General features: G+C 41.7%; 1 protein-coding gene across 8 annotated transcripts in view; it reads right to left on the bottom strand.

The window, feature by feature from the left end:
* LOC308285913 (antigen WC1.1-like) overlaps positions 1–24950 on the bottom strand; it is a 684166-nt gene that overhangs the window by 252750 nt on the left and 406466 nt on the right. For 7 of the 8 annotated variants that reach the window (XM_080726813.1, XM_080726814.1, XM_080726816.1 and 4 more), the window contains 2 exons: positions 18935–19192; positions 10174–10206 (listed from right to left, as the gene is read on the bottom strand). The exons of the other annotated variant lie outside the window; for it this stretch is intronic. In XM_080726813.1, coding sequence (XP_080582939.1) covers positions 10174–10206; positions 18935–19192 — 291 coding nt within the window. The remainder of the gene's footprint in view (positions 1–10173; positions 10207–18934; positions 19193–24950) is intronic. 8 annotated transcript variants of the gene reach the window in all.

Here is a 24950-nt window from a genome sequence, read left to right as displayed (position 1 = left end):
TAATTGCTATTGTTTTTAATAATTACTTTCTGTTGCAAAGACTATATTGTCATCCATGCCCAAAGTAACCACATTTTAGAGGATAGCCTACCTACTACCTAGTATGGGTGTGTAATATTTATTTATTCTCTTCTGCATTAGCATTGCTATTGCCAGGACCATAGAGGCATAGAGGAACTATAGTTCAGGACACAGTTTCTGTCAGGAACGAATGTGGGACCGGACCATCCAGCTAGCAGCAGTATTATAAAGACGTTAATACAACCTGTATAGATAGAATATTTATTGGCAGTTTGTTGATGTATCTAAGAAGGACGTTAATACAACATGCATTTCATTCCTGGTGTTTACGCCTTTTGTGCCAGGGACAAAAATACATCTTCATTATAAGAAATAACTGTTCAGAATCTACAGCTTGGTAGGCTATGGATAACAACATACTACAGTTTGGTAGGCTATAGATAACAACATACTACAGCTAATTGGTAGGCTATAGATAACACCATACTACAGTTTGGTAGGCTATAGATAACATACTACAGTTTGGTAGGCTATAGATAACAACATACTACAGCTTGGTAGGCTATAGATAACAACATACTACAGCTTGGTAGGCTATAGATAACAACATACTACAGTTTGGTAGGCTATAGATAACAACATACTACAGTTTGGTAGGCTATAGATAACCAACCAATATCGGCTACTGCTATCTGTGAATGTCAGCTTCATTTGCCAATACCGATATGTAGCCGATATATCAGTGCATCTCTAGTTGCCAGCCAGTTCTCCATCACTCTGCTCTCATTGGGCCTCAGTCAGTCATGTGACCATGCTCCTCACTGGCAGTAGTTTAGAATGTAATACACTTGTAATAAACATCATTGACTAAAAAAAGTACACACACACACACACGCACACGCACACGCACGCACACACACACACACACACACACACACACACACACACACACACACACACACACACACACTCACCCCGCAGGCATCAACTGCTCCTCCCTCCATGTATCCTGCACAGATCATGTTCAGATCCAGTTTATCTCCATGGGCAGCCGTGCAGCGTTCTTTAGAGATCAAGGGAACCTTGCCTTTCAACAGTCTGTTTGAAAGTTTGTCATTCCCTGAGTTTCAAGAACACAGAGAGGCAGAGAAGACAAAGAGGAAAAGTTGACACATGCTGCAAAATGTGTACATGTCATCTTGTGTTTCCATTGGTAAAGGAATGATTGATAACAGAATGGAGGGGAATAGATGACCCAGGCACTGTGGTGAAGAAAAAGAGTTGAGCCGGAAAGCAAAGCTCTCTGTCTACCGAGCAATCTGCGTTCCTACTCTCACCTATGGTCAGGAAGTGTGGGTCATGACCCAAAGTATAAGGTCGCGGGTGCAAGTGGCCGAAATGGGTTTCCTCAGACGGGTGGCTGGTATCTCCCTCAGAGATAGGGTGAGAAGTTCAGTCACCCGAGAGAGACTTGGAGTAGAACCGCTGCTCCTTCACTTGGAAAGGAGTCAGCTTAGGCGTGGGCGATCGCGTTATGATCACTGTTGGAGGAAGTGTAGAATTTCCCTAACCAACCAGAGTGCAGAGAACGTCACACCGAATGTGTTGACATCATGACGCAGCAGCGTTCTCTGCGCTGAGCAGAGGAGCAGAGGGGGGAGGGGGGAGGAGAACACATGCTATTGGTCGGATACTTGCGGTGAGACTCGCCGCGCCCGCCCATCTGCCTACACGAACTGGTCCGCGTTAGCCTAGTGTGCATCCTGGGTATCAATCCATATATTCACTGCCAGGCAGAAAACAACTCTCTCTCTTCTTCAACTGTTTTTATTTTCTTAAATAAATGGCAGATGGTAATGTATAGATTAGGGCTTTCACAACTAGTATTGTTTACAGATCGACTAGTTGACGCCACTGCTAATCGACTAGTCGATTAGTTGTTAACCTATTATTAATAATAAAGACGCTCTGTGGCACAGCTTTTTGGAGAAACCAAGTTGCCATGACTACGGATACTCACAAACTCACTTGTGCACGCTACCGCAACATAACAAGCACAATTCCAGCACAATTGCAACATCCATTTTGGCTGCTACAATAATAAGAAATGTAAACTGGACTTACCAAATGGCTGTATCTGCTGTGTCTCTCGTAAACTAAGTAAATGAAGTGTAGATGACTGGATAATAATATTCAACTTATAATGGTAGTGATGTTAAATAGAAAACTATAATCGAAATGAAATACATATTAAAAATGTAAAAACAACTTTTCGACTAGTTCCAACAAGCTCGACTAGTCAACTAGTTGGTGAAAGCCCTATAGATATGTAGATACATAGCAGTGATTCAGATGGTAATGTCACATTACCATCTGAGTCACTGCTATGTATCTTTACCATCTGATATCTACACATTACCATCTGAATGAATGAATGAATCGTTTATTTCGATGAACAGTAAGACATTACCAGTCAATTTTCTTTTCGTTTCTTTTAACCTGTATCGAAAAGGTATAAGCAGAAGCTTAATGCTTATTGATGCCTATCCTTGACAAACAAACAAAAAGACAAACACAAACAAAAGAACAATCAACCGACGACAAAACAATATAAAACATAAAAGACAATACCAAAACCAAAAGAACAACAATAACAAACAACAGACTAAATCAAAAACTAGACAGTACCAAAACCAAAAGAACAAACAATAACAAACAACATACTAAATCAAAGACTAGACAGTACCAAAACCAATCACTGCTATGTATCTATCTACACATTACTAATGTGTAGATACGTAGATACATAGCAGTGATTCAGATGGTAATATGTAGATATCACATGGTAATGTGTAGATATCACATGGTAATGTGTAGATACGTAGATACATACCAGTCATTCAGATGGTAATGTGTAGATAGATACATAGCAGTGATTCAGATGGCAGTGTGTAGATATCACATGGTAATGTGTAGATATCACATGGTAATTTGTAGATATCAGATGGTGATGTGTAGATATCAATAATGTGTAGATATCAGATGGTAATGTGTAGATATCAGATGGTAATGTGTAGATATCAGATGGTAATGTGTAGATATCAGATGGCAATGTGTAGATATCAGGCGGTAATGTGTAGATATCAGATGGTAATGTGTAGATATCACATGGTAATGTGTAGATATCAGATGGTAATGTGTAGATATCAGATGGTAATGTGTAGATATCAGGCGGTAATGTGTAGATATCAGATGGTAATGTGTAGATATCAGATGGTAATGTGTAGATATCACATGGTAATGTGTAGATATCAGATGGTAATGTGTAGATATCAGGCGGTAATGTGTAGATATCAGATGGTAATGTGTAGATATCACATGGTAATGTGTAGATATCAGATGGTAATGTGTAGATATCAGATGGTAATGTGTAGATATCACGTGGTAATGTGTAGATATCACATGGTAATGTGTAGATATCACATGGTAATGTGTAGATAGATACATACCAGTGCGACCCCATCCAGAGACTAAACACTCCTTGCCATCAGAGAAGGGTTGCTTCGGCAGACAGGCAGTTTTAACATAGGGGGTTTCCATGGCACAGAGAGGACTGTTGGTGACATTCAGCTCAAGTAAAGCTGAACCACAGAAATGTACATTAGCATATCTGACAACAATTTACAATTGTGACATTTAGCAGATGCTCTTCTGTGCCAATGACGTCTTTGACGTCTTTAGATCAAAGGGAACAAAAAAAAATTGGTTCCCTTTTGATAGAGAGATGATTTTCTCTGTTTGTGTGTTGGCTCCCTCGTGTGGCTGCTTGAGAAAAAACATGTTCATTCTAGTGGATGGATTATTTTTTTTGGATATATTTTTTATTTCACTGTAAAGAAAAACATACGAAATCTTGGCACATGGACTTTGGAGGCATTTTTGCTTCTGGCACTGGAAGAGTTAATCCAGAGCGATTTACAGTAAGCAAGGTAAACATGTTTCATCAAATACATGAAACACATACAGACAGTATAGTACCTCAGTAATCTAGGATAGAGTTCTCAAATTCTGCCCGAGCCCGACCCTCCCCGGCCTGGCCCGACATTGTCTGGTAGGGCCGAGCCTAAAATAAATGCTAATTGATCGGGCCGGGCCGAGCCTCGGGCTCCGTCACTCAGGCATCAGAGAACAGGCACATATCCCTGTCTGTCTGTCTGCACAGTGGCACTGCGGTGGACAAATGGACCAAGGATAATAGGTGACACATACGGAAGTAGAGAATACTAGCGGTCTTGTTGTAACTTGTTGGGATGACGTCACAAACATAACTTTTGGATATTCAGCCTCAGAGCGCACAGCGCAACGTATTGGCTCTGTGGTGGAACAGCTGCGATGAAAGTTTTTAGCAATCTAACATATAATTTCCCGAATGTCTGTCTGTCTGAAACCGCGTTTCTCATCAGTGGCTGGAGCAATTGATCTGAAATCGCATCACCATCAGCATATGAACACACCTGACATAACTGTGAAGCCCGTTTGTCACTTTCACAAATCGTATGCTGTATAATTGCATTTTTATGGTGTATCTATATCTATTTAGCCTACAGTACCTTTTGTCACCACACATGTTAAGGGAGGGGCGCTGTTGTTCAGGCCATGCACAATCACACACAAACCCACACACACACACATGGGGGGGGGGGGGGGGGGGAGTGTGTGTGTGTGCAGGCGGGCAGGCGGGCGGGGGGGGGGGGGGTTCTGGCCCTGTTACATATGTTGTCCAAAATCATGCAGATCGGTACACAGTATCTCTGTAGCCGTTAAATGGAAAGGGTATTTCTTACATTGATTCTCCTACATATTAGCATGCAAGCACCAGTTAAAGTTACTTTCCATCCCTCATATACTGTGTGCACAGTGCACATCCCATAATCCACACACTGCACATCATTTCGGAGCTCATATCTTTGAACGGGTAAGGGCTAGTTTTAATTAAAAAGACAGCATGCACTGTCACAAGTTTGTAATAAGTTATAATTCCAAGAAAAGTACATTCAAAGCAGAACCAACCTGGACTTAAGGAGGATTGTATTGCAACAACATCAACATAAAAGCACCATACGTTGACAACCTTACCTTAAGATAGTATTAATATAATATTATTAATTCCATATGCTTTCTGGTTAATGAAGTGTCCCTTGCTCATGTGCGCACTTATATTAAAGGGTTTACAGCCGCAGCGCTTAGTTAGACTCGCAAAAGGCATGCCTGCCTGAGTTGTATTGTATGTTTAAGCATGGTGGACTGGTGGTGTTGCGCACCGAACATAACAGATCTGCAAGCCCAGAACGCAAGCCAGATGATTATGAACACGTTTTGGGTTTATAGATCTGCCGAGCCAGCTGCCGGTGGTTAGTGCGTCACCGTTGGAAGGACGTAATAAAAATCACGCAGGCAGCGACAACGCCAGGGAGAGATAATGACAGGTGTATGATTGATTGACAACAGCAGGGATTTAACTTTAACCTATCTTGTGCAGAACCTAGCATGTTTCATGAACAATTAATATATGTCCATTCTCTCACTGTGCTTTAATTTGAGACACAGGTGCTGCCTACTGGCGACATTTCTTTCTGGGCCTTGGGCCTGCCCAGTAGGGCCCAGTTAGGGACCAGTGGGGCCCAGTTAGGGACCAGTAGGGCCCAGTTAGGGCCCAGTAGGGCCCAGTTAGGGCCAGGCCTTAATTTTCAGGCCCGTTGAGAACTCTAATCTAGGATAATAGGTAAACCAAGAACCTTACAACAACTGAAACTGAAAAACCTTCGCTTCACCCTTTGGCAGAGATGGGAAGTAACGAAGTACAAATACTTCGTTACTGTAACGAAGTACATTTTTCAGTACTTTGTACTTTACTGAGTATTTATTTTTTGGAGTACTTTTTACTTTTATCCGTTACATTTTAACACAAGTATCTGTACTTTTACTCCGCTACATTTTCAAAACAGGCTCGCTACTTTTATGTTAATGTTGCGCCGATGCGTGGCAGATCAAACGAAATGATTAGAGCAGAGCGAGCAATCGATCATCATGCATAGAAGCTGTGGTGACGCTCTGGAGTGAGAGAGTCACACTGTCAAGTAGGACAAGCACCGGCATGAGCACCGGTCTATTTACTTCCTGTAACTGACTAACAAATAAAACTGATCATATAGTCTACATAATAGCCTAATACCTCATGCTCTTATTTTGAAATCCACGGTTTTCACAGGAAGTGGTTTAATTCTACCATCATAACATGCTGGATACCATTCATCTCGTCACAGCTTTCAAAAAAATGACAACACAATTCACGTGGATTAGTCTAGATAACTTCTATCATGGATTATAAACACAAGACTTTGGCCATGCTGCTGCTGTAATGCGTTGGAAATGCGTTCTTTTTGAACCTCGAAGCTTAGGTGAGTCAGTGCAGTGTTTTTAATCTCATGCTGGATAAAGTGTAGCCCTGCTGAAACGGGCTATAAAGTAATGCTTCTGTCAAGTTCTGTGTGGAAAAAGTGAAATGGTCTGCTCTGCACAACTGTGGCTTCGTTCATCTTTGCCTCCCAAAAGCCTTTAGCGTGTATGTGTGTGTGTGTGTGTGTGTGTGTGTGTGCGCGCGCGCGCGCCCCCTCCCTCATGCGCGTGCATGCATGCTGCGTGTGTTTGAATTGATTGATTAATTACTTGATTAGCAGTTCGCATAGCAAAAGCACTACAGTATGGCTTGTTTACATTGGGGTCCTCTGACAGACAATATGCAAAACATCTTACAGTAACAGTCAGAAATCTGTCTGTCTGTGGATGTGAGATGTATTATAATTATAATTGAACAATGAAAACGACATTTTTATTTGGAAACCTTATCTGTATTTTAACACCAGTCATAATGGTGTAGGCCTACTTGGTGGTCAATTGGCACTTAAAGAAAATGGGTTACAAAATCGTGGGATATAGCCTACATATATTTTTTTATAATAATAATGATTGTACTTGGAGAGTCAAATATTAGGCTATCTGTACTGCAGTCTAAAAAAAACACTGCTGCTTTTATCATAGTAGGAAACCAATTCTGGGCCAGTTTTAAGACGTGTGTTTGGTGGGGATCTTTTAATTGTATTATCCTTCAAATTCTTGAAATATACGGTAAAAATACTTTTACTTTTACTTTAAAAGTACTTTTCAAAGCACATACTTTTTACTTTTTACTTGAGTAATTATTTGGAATGAGTACTTTTACTTTTACCAAAGTCGTTTTTTTCACAAGTACTTTTACTTTTACTTAAGTACAGAATGTGAGTACTTTTCCCATCTCTGCCCTTTGGGTCTTCAGAGGGGAGAACAGTCTTTTGTGGAGACGTCAGTTCAGATGTTCTGACTGAGAACTAGTCTTGACTCGTCAGAAGGAGCATGTATTGACCTTTAAGATTCTGCTGCTTCTGTTCTCAGGCTATCCACACAGAATACAGATATTACATGACAATATAGTGACGTCATTGTTTTTCTTTTGTAAGTTTTAACAAGGTCAATATTTCACCTCAAATAAAAGCATCAACATGTGTGTTGATGTGAAATCCCAGCATTCAAGAACCTATAGAGACAAGCTACAGAGCATGCTCTATAACACAGGGGGTTTGACCAACTACAGATGTGGTATTTTAATATGTTACCTGAGTGTAAAACACTCAAAGGACCACAGACACAACAAGAAATACACTAAGGGAGAACATGAATTTTGAAGAAAGGAACAGATGACTAAGAACTAATCCTGTGACTGCCGCAAGACACTTTAATTATTGAATGGAAAAATCTTTACATATTTTATTGAATCCAAGTTCACCATTAGGAGAGGTCATTGAGTATAGCATGTTTTAAAACGAGGATCACCTCATGATCATAGTATCTTGTGGATTAAAGATGCACCTAAACTTAATCAGGATGACGAAGCGAAAGTTAGAAAGTTCATAGATGAGTTAATAACATGTGAATTACCTAATGTATTTCTCCCCCCCTTCTCCCTCCCCCTCCCCTCTCTCTCTCATGGCTCTTTAGCCTTTGTAAAGTGCCTTGAGATAACTTGTTATGATTTGACACACTAATAAAATTGAATTGAATTGAATTGTAGAGGATTCAGAACTAAGAGAACTCGTTCAGACACTACAAACTCATGTTCACTCAAAACCACCAAGTTACACCACTTTGATTGCCAAGGATTGCCACAGTCAGATGAGGATCTTGTTAAATCACAAACCATACTGAAAAGGGTTTTCAATCTACTACAACAGAGAGAGGATACTCTGCAGATGAAAGAAATGGAACACCTGGCTTGGAAGTTAATCATGTTGTGCCGTATGTCGTATTTATGGCCTCACCAATGTCACTACGAGCAGTGATGAGATGACCATCAGGGGTCTTTATTTGCCTGTAATCCGGGTGAACGATGGCTCTCAACACAGGGATGACCTGGTCAGAGTCTTCATTTCTCCTAATGTAGACTCCCCCCACGACCACCTGCATGTCCATGGACCTGTTGGGGCTACTGAACAAACATTATGTTAAATAAAAGTCAATCGTCTTTCAAATCAGATACATATACCGTATTTACTGTTGAAAGCACAGGTCATGTTAGGTCAGTAATTGCCTGTTTTGTCTGTTATCTTTGTGGCCTTTTCTGATGGAACAGCAAACACAATAGGACGATGGAACTGCCATGCTGGGGCAGTTAAATCAATAGGACGATGGAACAGCCAGGCCGGGGTAGTTAAATCAATAGGATGATGGAACTGCCATGTCGGGGTAGTTAAATCAATAGGATGATGGAACTGCCATGCTGGGGTAGTTAAATCAATAGGACGATGGAACTGCCAGGCCGGGGTAGTTAAATCAATAGGATGATGGAACTGCCATGCTGGGGTAGTTAAATCAATAGGACGATGGAACTGCCATGCTGGGGTAGTTAAATCAATAGGATGATGGAACAGCCATGCAGGGGTAGTTAAATCAATAGGACGATGGAACTGCCATGCTGGGGTAGTTAAATCAATAGGATGATGGAACAGCCATGCAGGGGTAGTTAAATCAATAGGATGATGGAACAGCCAGGCCGGGGTAGTTAAATCAATAGGACAATGGAACTGCCATGCAGGGGTAGTTAAATCAATAGGACGATGGAACAGCCATGCAGCTTACATGCAGTGAGCAGCAGTGAGGACCCAACAGGACTGAATGAGGACGCCTCCACATTTATGGATGAAGGGTTCTGATGATCCAGTGGGTCTGCGCTGCAGGGACACCTGCCATGGATGATCCCCAGGACGAGACCCACTGCCTCCCACGATCCTGGTCGTATCACCAGGCTCAGGTCTGCCACACTGGGAGAACAGGTCTGGACGAGATGGAGACTTAGGTTTAGAACATAAGATCTAGAGAGAGCAGGATCAGTGTGTGCGCGTGCATATGTGTGTGTGTGTGTGTGTGTGTGTGTGTGTGTGTGTGTGTGTGTGTGTGTGTGTGTGTGTGTGTGTGTGTGTGTGTGTGTGTGTGTGTGTGTGCGTGCGCGCGCGCGCGCGCGTGTGTGTTCGTGCGTGCATGCTTGTACATGGTGCGCGCGTGTGCAGTGCATGTGTGTGGTATGCGGATAGATAGACAGACAGACAAAATAGGAGACAGTGTGATTTGTGTCATTGTTGAAGTCATTGTTTGTTACCTGAACAGATCACCTCCAGTCTGTCCACAGAACTAACAGGCTGCATGGTTACACACTTCCTTAGTAAAGGTTCAGAACCATTACAGGAAGATGTAATCCACCATACAGGTTGACGTTCAGAACCATGACTCCGTTTTGTGTCAACAGCAGAGCCACAGCCCAGCTGTTTACACACTAGAGATGATGAGTTCAAGTTCCAGTTAGACACAACCGCTAAGTCAGCCGCTGGTTTCCAATCTCCCTGGTGTTTCACTTCCAGTGTACCAGTACAGTTACTGGTTCCTCCCACCAACCTGACATCAGACTCTGTACAATAGAATACGCAATAAAAAGGTAACATTACTCTGATTAGAAGAAAAACCTTTTAGCTTACTATGAGGTGTAGTTGTTTGTTCATGTTTGTTTACCTGTTGTGTGGACTGTTGGGTGAACCTGCGGAGCTGGAGAGAAATAATAGCAAATGAATGTGTTTTGTTTGAGTGTAACAACCGGTCTAGCTTTGGTGATATAATAATAATGGATTGCATTTTTATATAGCACTCTTCTAAGCAAGTTGCAAACTCAAAACGCTTTACAATGGTCCATTCATTCACACATTGGGAGGTGAAGCGGCGAACATTTTATGCCAGCATCCTCACTTCCCATATTCACACACCAATGATGCCAAGCTTGCACCGACCAACACATTGGAGGCAATGTGGGGTTCAGTGTCTTGCCCAAGGACACTTCCACATGGAGGATTCAGGATTTTTGCGACGCGCTCCTTGAGGGCCTGCAGTCGCAACTCAGAAGAGCTCTGCAGTTAATTTCCTACTTTCTCTTTTTCTTGCTTTTTTCTGTCTTCTTTTTTTTTTCTTGTGGCGACTCATTACATTGGCCAAGCTGGGCATGTTCTGAGGAACTTTGTTTTATTAGTGTATATAGTAGTTTAGTCTTTTTTTCGTGTTTTTTCTGATCGGCTGGCAGAAAAAGTGGGGGAAGGGCCTTCTGTGCCTTGCGAGGAACAAAGCAGAGGAAACAGTGGCCTACCTCTATTCTGTTTAGCCTGTCTTAAGCGTGTGGCCCTGGGGCAACGGGACTGGCTCGTTGCTTTGGTGTTTTTATGGATACACCAGTCTGTTGGTGCCGGAGATGTACGTGGACCTTGTTCTGGATGCAGGCGAGCACGGCGGGACTCAGATCCGGAGTAAACTGCATAAGCGCGATGTTCGCGCAGAAGAGGAGGCCTACACGCTGTCGTCGTGAAAGCCCGTAACTCGGGCCAGAGGCGCACGCTGCTGCGCAACGGAGGAGCTGAGCCCTCGCCGCGGAGGCTCGTGGCGTGGACCGGAGGATGTGTCGCTGTGGAGGTCCGTAACGCACGTGGGCCAAAACGGCGGAGGAGACGCTGTATTATCGAGTATGATCTTCCATCCCGGGCCATCCAAATTACTCCCCCCCCCCCTCCTGTATTGCGGAGAGGAGCATCTATCTGCGTTTTTTCTTTTTCTTTTTCTTTGTTGTGACTCGACACTGGTCACTTCTTTTTTTGCACAGACTTTTGGACACTTTTTTGGCTCTGCACTTTTTCTTTTATTTAGGCTAAGCATTATTATTATTGTCTTGGTGCAAACACTTTTGCATACTGTATATATGTGTATATATTATTTGGCACTACGTTGAGAAGTAGTTCCTAATGTTTGAATGACTGGACCATTGTAAGTTCTTTGAGTTTGCAATATGCTTAGAAAAGTCCCTTAAAATTGCAATCCTTTACATGAAACGTTAGTAGGCCTACTACTTTTTTGTTGTTGTGTTATGTCTCGACACTTTATGTATATATATATTTTTTTTTACGTAATTGCTCTGTATGGCTGATTTTCCTGTATTGTTGATTCTTCTTTGTTGCTGTACACAACAGTCCTTTTCTTTTTTTCTTACTGTCCTGTAACCTTTAACTGATGTACCTTCTGGGTAACTGAATTTCCCCCATGGGATAATAAAGGTATCTATCTATCTATCGATTCAAACCGCTGACCCATGGATCGTTGGCCAACCTGCTCTACCTCCTGAGCCACAGTCGCCCGATTGTAACCTTGACCAACAAGGGAGCAGCTCATTGACTTTAAACAATATGGACTAAGAGATCTTAGACTGTAAACAATGAGGACTAAGATCTCTTAGACTGTAAACAATATGGACTAAGATCTCTTAGACTGTAAACAATATGGACTAAGATCTCTTAGACTTTAAACAATATGGACTAAGAGCTCTAAGACTAAGAGCTCTTAGACTGTAAACAAGGTTTTGAAGCCTCTAGTTCAGTGAAACCACACCCAGTGTGAAGGGGAGTGAGGGGTGGGTCTTCACTCAGTGGAACCAATCACAATCCGAAAGCAGACCCTGCTTTATCATCAATAGAAAATATTAAGGCAAAACGCATTACGATATCTTATTGACAACATAATACTGAAAACAGTGGAACGGCTAGTCAGGTAAATGTAATAGGGAAGTTGTTCCATGCAATCCAGAGGGAGAAAAAGGACAACACGTTGATGGTCCGACCTAAGGTTCAAGAATCATAGGCCAAAAGGTGAAGTGACCTGCTATAGCGCCACAATAAAAGACCAAAGACTCCACCGGTTATCTAAACCGGAGCCAAGACCCATTGCAAAGGTGTCCAAGCAGGAACTTAAACCGAGGTGCTAGACCCAACTGATGGGTTACTGGATGGTGGAAGTGAATCAGTGGGAAGGGCTCTGTTCGTAGCCATGTAGTCACCAGAGTATCTGGGTTGTAAGGCCAGATACCCTGGGACACCTCTATACTTATGGATAACAATAACAATTCTGATGAGCGTTTTCTTCTGCACTGCAGGGACACCTGCCATGGATGATCCCCAGGACGAGACCCACTGCCTCCCACCATCCTGGTCGTATCACCAGGCTCAGGTCTGCCACACTGGGAGAACAGGTCTGGACAAGATGGACACTTAACATGAGAGCTAGAGAGAGAAGGATCTGTGTGCTGGTATGCAGATAGATAGCTATCTATCTATCTATCTTGCTAGCTAGATAGATAGATTTAAGCTTACAATGATGTGTAGTTGTTTGTTCATGTTTGTTTACTTGTTGTATGGACTGGTTTTACTTTACTGTAGTATTTCCAATTTTCAGTACCTTTACTCCTACTCCACTGCATTTCAGAGGCAAATATTGTACTTTTACTCCACTACAATGATTTGAATATGTGGGCGCCCGCTGGCCTAGCGGTCAAGGAGCATACCACATAGGCTCTGATGCCTGACAGCGTGTCCCGAGTTCGAGTCCCGATCCCGACGACCGTTGCTGCATGTCACTCCCCATCTCTCTCTCTCTGCATTCCTGTAAGTCTACTGTCCTATCAATAATGCCATAGAATCCCCTAAACAAATCTTTAAGAAATGATCATATTTTGACCTTACCTTTAACTGTGACTCTGGCTGTTCTAGAGACGTTTCCTCTGTTGTTCCCGGCATTGCAAGTGTAGGACCCCGTGTTGTGGGCAGTGGCATGGTGGATGTGGAGAATGGACATATCATCTTCATGTGTCACCTCTACATTGGCAGCATGGAAATAAATCCAGGAGTATTCAGGCGGTGGGTTGCTGGTGGAGACACACTTCAGCCTCACATGAGAACCAACGTCAGCTTCAGCATCCTCCAGCTCAACTGAAATCTCTGATGGTGGATCTGGAGACACATCATAGATGACAGGTTAGATCTAAAATAAAGGTGGACACCTTTTAGTTTTGGACATAAAAACACCAGGTTGTTACATGAATTCATGAAGTCATTAATTAAATACAGAGGGCTTCCAACGTAAAAAAATACCATATAAAGTCTTATTGGGATGTTCCTTTTAGGCAGGGTGTTTAACTGTACTTGTACTGTACTACATTTATATTGTATTGACTATACTTGTACTGTTCTACATTTTTGTCTAATAAAATAATCAATCAATCAGTACATTTTGAGTTTTTTCAGTGATATAACTTACATGAGACATCAATCCTCAAGTTGTGAGTGACATTTGAATACTGGTTTGCAGCTCTGATCGTATAGAGTCCTGCATCATGTCTTGTTAGGTTCTCTGGGAGGGACTTTTCTTCCCCGTCTTTGAATGTGGTGACAGAAGGTGACGGGTATCCAATAACACTACAGTTGATGTTGATAGGAGTAAATTCAACACCAACGTAGGAGCTGGGACAATGTATCTCTGGTCCATCTGAAAGCATTCAATACAGATAAAAATAAGAAAAAAAAACATTAGATAGTGGCTCTCAGTGGACGGTGAGAAGCATCCAATGAACAACATCAGACTGGAGTACGGTCAGAGATGGGCGAAAATACATTGAAAAGTATGTAGATACAAAATACAAATACTGGGTCAAAATACAAAATATAAATACAGGCCAGAGAACGTATTTTGTATTTTGAAAATACATGAAATACATTTTATAAAAATTGATGCAATGATTAGCAATTTTATAGGTTGATTGCCAAGTAATAAATGAATTGCCTCTCAGAATTTCTAAGAATAAATTGACCATACTATGGTGTTTGTCTTTGGAGCAGGCAGCCTAAATGTACAGTTTAAACCTTTGTGAATGTCCATTTGAGAATAAAATGACATTGAAAAAAAGTATTTTGTATTTATACTAGACCTGGAAGCATTTTGATACAAATTACATCCAGTTTTTTCCATCCCAACCAAATACAAATTACAAAATACAAAAAAGTATTTCAAATACATGTATTTCAAATACTGCCCATCTCTGAGTACAGTTAAAGCTGCACTCCGTAAGTTTCATGTTCTACCCGGGATTCGAACCCTGGTCTCCCGCATGGTGGATCATAGTTCCACCGCAAACCCTTTTTGGCCAGGGACGATGTTGAGTTTATTAGCTTCAGGCAGCACTATACCGTGCTTGTACACTAGTAGTTGTCCTACCTTACAAATGTCTCAATGGACCACATCCAATCAAGGCTGATGTGCTTAGTTGACACACAACGGTCGATTGACAAGGACTACCTTCCTAACGTAGGAGGACGGTAGCCTTTTCTTCCTTACTGGAACTATATCTGCACTGACTTTGACTTTGACCTCTAAGGACCTTCCAGGGAGGGTGTTTTTTGTGCGTCTTGCCGCATCACCCTTTGTTTATTTTTTATTCTTTTTTTGCTAGTTGTTTTTATCGCTCTGACCTTTGGACACTGCACTATTAGGTTGTGTTAGTAGTTTTCTTTTAGTATGTCTGCTTGTGTTTGACATGATGTAGAGATACTTGTTGCACTAACTAGCATTGACTGTTATGGTCACTTTGATTTGGGCACTGTATTATTTTTTGATAGTCGTGCTTTCAAGACACACTGCTGTGCTGCCTCTGGGCAACACATTTTCCCCCTTGGGATAATGAAGGTATCCATCTATCTATCTATCACCAGCTTTAGATTTAGTGTGGTTAGGGTTAGGGTTAGGTTTAGGTGGTAAGTAGGGAACATAGGACCTGGGGAACATAGAACCTGGGGAACATAGAACCTGGGGAACATAGAACCTGGGGAACATAGACCAATACGGAGCTAGAAAGGAACGCCCATAAACGTCACATGGTTTTGGCGTGGGGGTAAACATTGCACTTTCTCCCATGTAGTTAATACAGCGTACACAGTACACTATCGTTTTAATCACGTTCAGAGCGACTTTTTGGACGATAGAAACATTGACAGACAAGAAAAATCCATCAGAAGGACATCTGGAACGCAATTGTTCACTCGCTGTCGGAAAGTTCACTTATTATTAAGATAACGAGCCTATTAATGGCTGGCTGGCGCACCGCAGTGCAGGGAGCGGTAATTCCACGGAGCTACCTCGCCACCTCATCCTGCCTCTTCAAAACCTCTGGAATAAAATGGGACCCAACTTTGCTCAAGCTCGCAATTGGGTTATATTCCCCCTGGCATGATAGGATATAGAAGTCGGAGTTCAAGTGGTTTGTAATCAGAGTCAGATTATTATTCAGCGCAAATTAACAAGCACTGACTGAGATGGAGATCTGTCGTTTCTGTAGGCTATCTCCAAGTTACACAAGCATGAGATGAGATCGAGATCTGTTTTTCTCTCTCCATCTACTCTACTCCCTTTGTTACAAAAACATGTTTGCATATGCAGTGTTCAATCCTGGTAGAGACACTAATATTATGAGAGACGATCAATTAAACGTGCCACAATATAAAACCAACAGCCAGGCCCATTAGTCATCAATAGATTTGAAACGTGGATATGGGTTTGCCTGTGCTATTATGTAAATCCATTCCCATTGCCTAATACACTTCCAAACTATGGTGTCCTCCTGTCTCCTTGGGATTCACTAAAACGTGTTCCATAAACATCATTGATGAATTAATGGCCTTTGTTTTTTGATATTGTGATAAGTGTAATTGATCATGTTCATGCCAATAGAAAATGTGAAAGTGTGTCTCTTACCAGGTGATATCAGTCAGATAACCATGATCCGACCAATCCAATAAGGACAATAATTAATCCCGATGGTAATGCATATCGGTTTTTTTTGTCCATTAGCAGCAAGGAATCAATGTAATTAAGTGGTTTATAATCAGACTCAGATTATCCCCCATGCATGCGTCAAAGTTGCACAATAAGCACCCGTCGTCCCCCTCTTCCCTCTATGTTACAAAACCTGTTTACATTATGTCTTAAATCACCTGGTAGAGACACAATTACAAGATATGATCAATTAAACTTACTATAATATCAAAAACCAACAGTCGTTAAGTCGTCAATGATGTTTATAGAACAATAGTGAATTCAAGTGAGACCTGTTCTTTGAATATATAGCAGGATCGACGGCAGTTTGCAAAATGTCTTGTTAATTAACCTCCGTATTCATTGCCATGTTTTAAAAGTATTTTCTGCAGGTTTGAAACTAGGATAGGCTTGTGTTGTGTTGCGTCGTGTCAGTGTGTAAAACCTTGCATGATAACAAGCTGTTGCTCCACTAATCATCATCAACGTAGATTTAACACTAAACAAGGCGCTAACTCGTTCTCCTGCTATACCATCAACATGTGGAACGCCCTTCCACAAGCCTTAAAGGAGAGCAAATCCCTAGCCTCCTTCAAAATTGGTATGAAAAGTCACCTTCAGACAGCTGCTACCCGTGACTTGTAAATAGACTAAGCCCCCATGCTCCCCCCCCCCCCCCCCCTTTTGTTTTCTTTCTTTTCTGCCTTTGTATTTGATGTTATGTTTTTGAAACTGATATTATCCTAGATAAAGTATGTTCTATCCGTCTGTCTTTCAATGTTATATGAGATACCTAAAGTGTGGTTCCTGTGGAAATAAGCCTCGGCTTTCTAGGATCTCCTTTTAGTTGACCAGTGATTTGTACTGTCATGAAACTGTACTTTTTTCTATTGCAAACTTCTAATAAATTCTTCAATCAATCAATCAAACAATCAATGGCTGCAGCCTACTGGAATTCAATTAATGTGCTCTATAAACATCATTGATTAATTAATGCTTTTCGTTTTTCACGTGAGAAAATGTAGGCTAATAGTGTCTCTTAACAGACGGATATATCAGATAACCCATGGTCTTTGATGATGCAACCAGTCCTTAATAATATAAGAATATTTAATCCCAATGCTGTTTAATTTTAAATGCATAATTTTTTTGTCCATTGGCAACCAAGGAATCAATGTAAGACATTGCAATTAATTAAAACATCGCTATACAATTAAAAAATCAGATTTGAAAAACACGGAAAAACCCATTCTACTAATGGGGGTTGGTGTATGTTTTCCCCCACGCTCGACTCCGCCCCTGGCTATGACGCGCTGATGACAGAACACTGTGTTGGTGTATAGAACCTGGGGAACATAGGGTGAACCCCACCTAGAAGGGGTCCACCCTATGTTCTCCAGGTGTTACAACACTGACCCTCAGCTGCACAGTTCCATGGACTGCTGTTTCAACAGACCCTCAGCTGCACAGTTCCATGGACTGCTGTAACAACACTGACACTCAGCTGCAGACCAAGAGTGTGACTGCGGACCGGGCCTCCATGGAGCACGCCTATGGATTGCTCCTAAATTATATTGTAGCCTACCACTACACTGTATATTCTCTTAACTGTATTACTGCCAGATGTTATTATTTATTTATTGGATCTGGTGCCAGCAAAGCAGCCTACCTTTGCAACGTTATAGAAAAATAACTATTATTTATTTTATTTTATTTTTTATTTAATTGTTTTTAAATGACATGTACTTTGGCCATACTAGCAGCAGAGGGCAGCCTCATGCAATAATTAATGTGAAATGGGCGCAGAGTCGCATCAGAGCAATAGAACGACAGCTAGCAGCCAAGAAGTGAATTTGGACATTATTGATGTTTACGTGAGGTGGAGATTTCAAAGCAGGATTACGGGAGATGCTTATACTGTACACACCTGTGCGACGATACTATCTTACCCTATTATATTTACAATTATTGTTATTGCTGCTACTTGTATTTTCTTGTATCTCCCTCTCTGTCTACGGTGCGATTGTGTGTGCGCGTGCGCACACACACACACACACACACACACACACACACACACACACACACACACACACACACACACACACACACACACACACACACACACACACACACACACACACACACACACACACACACACACACACACACACACACACACACACACCAATATAATTTGATCTTATTTTTTTTTTTTAAACTCACAGTGAACATCAACAGTGACTCCAGGTGAACTGACTGTAGCGATGTTGTTCTTTGACTGACAGTTGTATGTTCCACTGTCACTGGGTTGGATGTTAGAGATGGTAAATATGTCCTTCTGTGCCACTATGGTGTTGTCTTTGAAAATGATGTAACTCTGGATTGGTGGATTTGATCCACTGCTGCTGCAGGTGAAATTGACTGAACTTCCTTTGACAACATCTCCTGGTGGACTTACTGCCAAAAGGACGTTCTTAGGACCATCTGTTGGAGAAACATTTGTGTCACTTTAAAAGCCCTCTTTATAACACAAAAACTAAACACGCTTCAACAAATGATGCTGTTGTTTTAATGAACAAGAACCTAAAATGTGTATTCCTCTTACACTGAACATCTAGAGAGTGAGGTGATGATCTCTGTGATCCATGTGTGTTTGTCCCCTGACATAAATACTCTCCAGTGTCTGAAGGAGACACATTCTCCTTCACCAGCTGAGGACCAGTGAAAATATATGTGATGTCTTTGTACCAGGTGTAGATGTCTACTGGTGGGTTGGCATCACTGCTGCAGGTCAGAGTCACTTTGCTGCCCTCAACAACTTCTCCTGGTGGATCCACTGATACTGAAGGCTTTTCTGGAGGGTCTGTGGAGGAATAAAGATTGATGGTGGACACTAAATTAACTGTAGTATTTATAAGGAATAGGAGACAGTATTTATAAGGAAAAGGAGACAGTATTTATAAGGAATAGGAGACAGTATTTATAAGGAATAGGAGACAGTATTTATAAGGAATAGGAGACAGTATTTCTCACTAGGAATGAACAATAACAATTAATACATTTTAAGGATGCACCGATATATGGTCCACACAGCGGTATTGGACGATATTTTCCGTTATCGTTATGGGCAAATAAAGCTGACATTAACCGATGGCAGTAGCCAATGTAACGGAGGTGATCCTAACCTCCCCGCCCGGCTTCGAACCCGGGTCTCCCGTGTGAAAGTCCAATATCTTAACCATTACTCCAAAGGGATATCCCTATGGAATGAGGGCAGATACTAGACTTTTTCTTTAGGCTTCAGGCTGGGGCTGCGACTCTCTCCACCACACCAATATTTATCTGTTGTTGATAAGCATGTCTGTCCGTCCGTCTGCCCAGAACTTGCATGCTGACATCACTGGTATTAAACACTCCCCAAAATCTGAGATAAATGACATCACTGATACCGCTTCCTGAAGTTCCTGTACTGTGCATGCGTCACAGCCATGGTAACAGCCCATGTGTTAATAATAACCACTTTAAGAATTCCTTCTGTATAGAGACATGTTTTATTTTTTCTCTGCAGGTTTACTTCAAGAGTTATGGTATTTTCTGTTGCCTCCATGTTATGGTCCAGGTTGGGATAGATGTAAGAACGGGTGCTGATAATCACGGTAAAGCACGCCCTCTTGTGGAATATTGTGATTATACAACAGTTACCCTCCCCCCTCCAAAATAAAATAAAATAAGTCATGGGAATAAGTCATTGTAATTAACCATTGCCAGCCAAATTTAAATATGAATGTGCGCTTATAACGCCAGGAAATAGCTATATTTTATCATCATGATTACATTATTTTCAATGCCAGGATGATATACCATACCACAAAATGACCACTAGAGCGAGCCATCGTAACACTAAAAGCATAGACTGTAGAAGCCCCCCATGTAAAAACCAAGATTCACAAGATTCAAGGATGGGATGATGATATCGCTCCCCATTGACTCACAATGGGAGCCCCGAGGGCCGCCATCTGAGCTCAATACTGTTCAATTCGTGCTTGATCGTCTAAAACCACCATCGGTATGGGCACCAGAACGTATACAGATGCCACACAGAAAGTTTCCGAATCAAAATCCGACCTAGTGAAGCTGCGTAAGGGTCGGATGGTTTGCATTGAGCCTAGCAGCTAGCAGAGGCTAACGTAAACAGGAAGGCCTGGTTTAGCAGTGACCTCATAATCCTATCCTTTTTTTTCACGGTTTACGTGTTGATACCAGCCGACGGTAAGCTAACCATTTCGCTCCGTCTATTAACCCAAATAAAAGCTTAAAGCTATACTGTGTAAGTTGCTAAACTAGTGGTCAGTAGCGGTATTGCTTTTTACGGCCGTTTTTCGCCCGGAGTCGCCACGGACCACCGCCACGGACCACCGCCACGGACCACCGGAGCGGCACCGCAAACCACCGCGACCGATACGATTCCCTAGAGTGGTAGAACGTAATTTTCTGAGCAGGATTTGCGGATTAAGAGGTTAAGAATCCTTCACCATGGTAAACACTGTAGCTAAGGGAGGCTACTTCCTGAACAGACGCAGCACACGCTGTGGATTGGCCGGTAGTGTATCATGTGTATATGATCTGCGATGTGATTGGTCAACGTATACACAACGTATACAGATGACGCAGATGACGTAATTTTGCCGGGAAATCCCGCCCCTGTCACGGCTAAGTAGAAAACATATAAAGAGAAGGCTTCAGAAGCTGAAAATAACGGAGTGGGGGTTCTAAAACTTTAGCGATTTAACAGTTAGGACAATTTTAAGATTTGTTATATAAAAAAAGTTACATGGTATAACTTTAAACAATGCTTTTATATAAAAGTCGATTAAAGTCGCTTGGCAGGGAAGTCCATAGTGAGATAGTTGATCTGAAAGTCGACTGGCGTCCAAGTTGTTAAGATATTGAATTGAAATTCATATTTTATTAATGCCAGGTTTTGTCTCTGAACCTCCCATGAAAACATTTAGTATTTTTATTTTTTTATTAACATTTAACATTTTAGATTAGTTGTGCAGTAATGCTCGTTAGAAGCATGGGTAGATAGCTAATTCAACCAATCAGATTGCTTCTGTTGTAGAATACTCATTAAAACTCATATTATGAGCTTGTAGATCTGCTATTTAAAAAAAAATTACAAGTGAAAATATTTGAATACTTTATTGAACACTAATTGACCCTTTGCTAAGCCCCTCCCCTACCCGTCCTTGTCCAATAGCACGTTAGCAAGGACGCGAACGCTCACGTTTTGAGCTTGCAGATCGGCAATAAACCTATGCCATCAACAAAACAGCACTAGAGTTGTGTTTTAAGCTCTCCTTTCCTCTTTCCCCCCGACGAGTTACGGGGTCTGTTTTGTAAAATCCAATCGCTGTCTCTCTGTCAGGCTCAGCGCAGGCTGTGCAGCATCTCGTGGATAGATGCACGTATGGATGTTACACAGATATTGGTGTCGGACAGAGCCTATAGAAATGTGTGACCGGCGACCGCATCGCCTATACAGTAGTTGCATGGCTGTTAGACACAGACGGAGTCTGGGGCTTTAGCTTCTAAGTGAATAAACTTTACACCTGCTATAGGCCTACTTATTTTAGTATTTTGTTATTTAATTCGCCTTATATTATTTAGTTACTTTATTTATTTTAGAGATATTATTTTGTTGTTGTTATTGCTGTATTATTCTGATTACTATTCTTATAAGTCCATGATAATAAACCTTGGCTTAAATAATGAATGAGTTATCTAAAACAAAAGTCAAGAAGACATGCTATTTAAATGAGTGTTTCACCTCTGTTGTTTATACGCCATTGTAAAAGAAAGGGGTAAAAAATATATGGGTAATAATAATATTAATAATTTAAAAAAAAACGGGCCATTCGACTAATATTCGACTAAACAAATCCTTAGTCGGGGACAGCCCTATATATGACACCTTTTTACTATATAAATAATCCATCTGCTTCTCACCCATTGACTTGCATGTTATATGACAGCTTTTTACCATAGAAATAATCCATTCTTTTGGGAGCAACACATGCGTGCACACACACACACACACACACACACACACACACACACACACACACACACACACACACACACACACACAGTAAATAAGACACACAGACAGTATAGATTAGTGTCATTGTTGAAGTCATTGTTTGTTACCTGAACAGATCAGCTCCAGATTGGAGGAGTGTCTAGTAGAGTACATTATTCCACACTCCCTCAGTGAAGATTCAGATCCAACACAATCAGATATCCACCATACAGGTTGATATGTAGAACCACGTCTCCTCTCTGTAGAAACAACAGCGCCACAGCCCAGCTGTCTGCACACTACAGATGATTGTTTCTGGTTCCAGTCACGAGGACTCATTGTTCTCCATTCTCTCTGGTGTTCACCTCCAGTCTACCAGTACAGTTGCTGGCTCCTCCACCAACCTGACATCACCAGGCTCTGTACACAGACAATAGAATAAACATTAAGAACTCTCCTGTCTCTATTCTAGGGTTAACTGTCTGCTAAAATAGACCATCTGTAAGCTCACAACTCCTCACAATACAAGCTTGTAGATCTGGTGCGCTGGAAGTACTAAATCCAAGGGTGGGCTGAACGCAAGGGGGGGGGGGGGGGGGGGGGGGGGGGGGGGTATTATTATAGTTTTATTTTAGTTAAAAACGGCCTAGCAATGACTTATTTTAGCAGGCAGTGCAGTGCAGTGCAGTGCAGCACACACACACACACACACACACACACACACACACACACACACACACACACACACACACACACACACACACACACACACACACACACAACACACACAAAGGGGTGTCACACTAAATTCTGGGCCCTGGGTACAAGGATTCACTGCAGGCCCCCCCATGAATGTTCTTCATAGGGGGAGAGGATAACCCATTTAAACTGGGAACGCATGATTACACATTATTTTGAGCTTTAACTATTGAAACATTGCAGATATACAAGCTCACAGCGCGGCACCGAGTGCCACGCTGTGAGCTTGTAGATCTACTATTTTTGACAAATCGTGAACATTTGTGAAAGTCCTTTGAATATTTCAAATCCTTCAAAGTTTTTTTTTTTATTTTTTTAAACTATGTTTCTATGTCAGTGGTGCCCAAAACTTTTCATGTGAAGGACCCCCAACATGATATGTATTTGGCCATGGACCCCCATCTCAAAATATTTAGTTCCAGGGACCCCCCAGGAGTAACATTTGAGTAACAAAGAAATACATATATTCAAAGATTTGCACCCATTTTCCACAACTTAAAAAAATAAAAAAAAATAGCAGATATACAAGCTTGACGCACAACACTCGGTTTGATATGGTAGATTAGCTATTTTTCAATAGCTAAAGTATAAAATAATTAAGGGCCCCTCCACCTTGGGCCATATAACTTCCCCCCCTTCTAAAATAAACTAGTTCATTTCATAGTTCATAATTCTACATTTTGAACTAAAGTTCATGGTTCCCCAAAATGAACTAACTTAGTTCTTTTTTAGTTCTTTTTTTAAACATAATATTTTTATACTTTTGTCTATTCAATTCTTTCTCTTTGTTTATGTTACTGCAAGCTATTATTTGTAAAAAATATTGACACAGCCCAAATAGAACCACACACAGCAATTATTTCATCCAACTTAACATTGAAGTGTCACAATATTTAGGTGCCCAATGCCCAGTGACCAGTCTTCCTGCACCCTTGTGAAGGCAGAGGTTTCTAAACGTTGCACACATCTGCATGTTTAAGCGTTGGTTAAAATTGCAGATCAGCTATTTTCGGCGTGCAACATACGTCATACGGCAAAGTATAGTCAGGCTTTACTTGCGAGACGTAACGAGGCGGAGACTCACACAGTGCTTCATGTGAACTTGAAGAGAAGCACCCAGGCAGACAACAGCACCGCTCACATGTCAACGAGTCTGCAGCTGGGTGCTATTGGAGCATATGTGAATGAAAAGAAAGATGCGAGGACAGACGACCGCGGACCGCCGCACGAACGAGCCGACGAGTGCCGTCATGGATGTCAGAATGAACGCGTTCGACAATAGCGTTCATCAAGCAGAAACAAAGAACGTTCAGTTCACGTTCAGCCAAAATATGAATGCATTCGTGAACGATTGTTCATTGAACGCGTTCGGGTACAACACCGCTTGTAGATCTGCTATTTTAGAGTGAAAACGGGGAGTGGGCCTGGTATACAGCCTTGGGAATACAGTGAACTAAATATAGGTTTGAAGTGGTTCAAAAAGTAATATTACTTTGACTGTAAACTAATAATCAATAAAGTGTAGTTTGTCTTTTACCTGAGCAGGTGAGTCCAACAGTCTTGTCAGGTGAGCAGGTGTTTCTAGTTGAGTCTGAGGTTCTGCAGTCCAGGAGAACAGACTCACTGCCTTCACACTGGAACTCTTTGGTCCACATGGGAGCCTTCCTTCGCCATAGAGCGCCCCCTGGAGACTGATAGAGCCCCACAGCCAAGCTCCTACAGGCCACCTCTGCATCCTGCTGGTCAAAGTCACCTTCACACACTGAGAGCCACGACTGAT

Source organism: Nannobrachium achirus (assembly GCF_963921795.1).
Source record: "Nannobrachium achirus genome assembly, chromosome: 5".
NCBI lineage: Eukaryota > Metazoa > Chordata > Actinopteri > Myctophiformes > Myctophidae > Nannobrachium > Nannobrachium achirus.
Note: the sequence above shows the minus strand (reverse complement) of the source record. Positions and strands in the feature narration are given on the sequence as shown.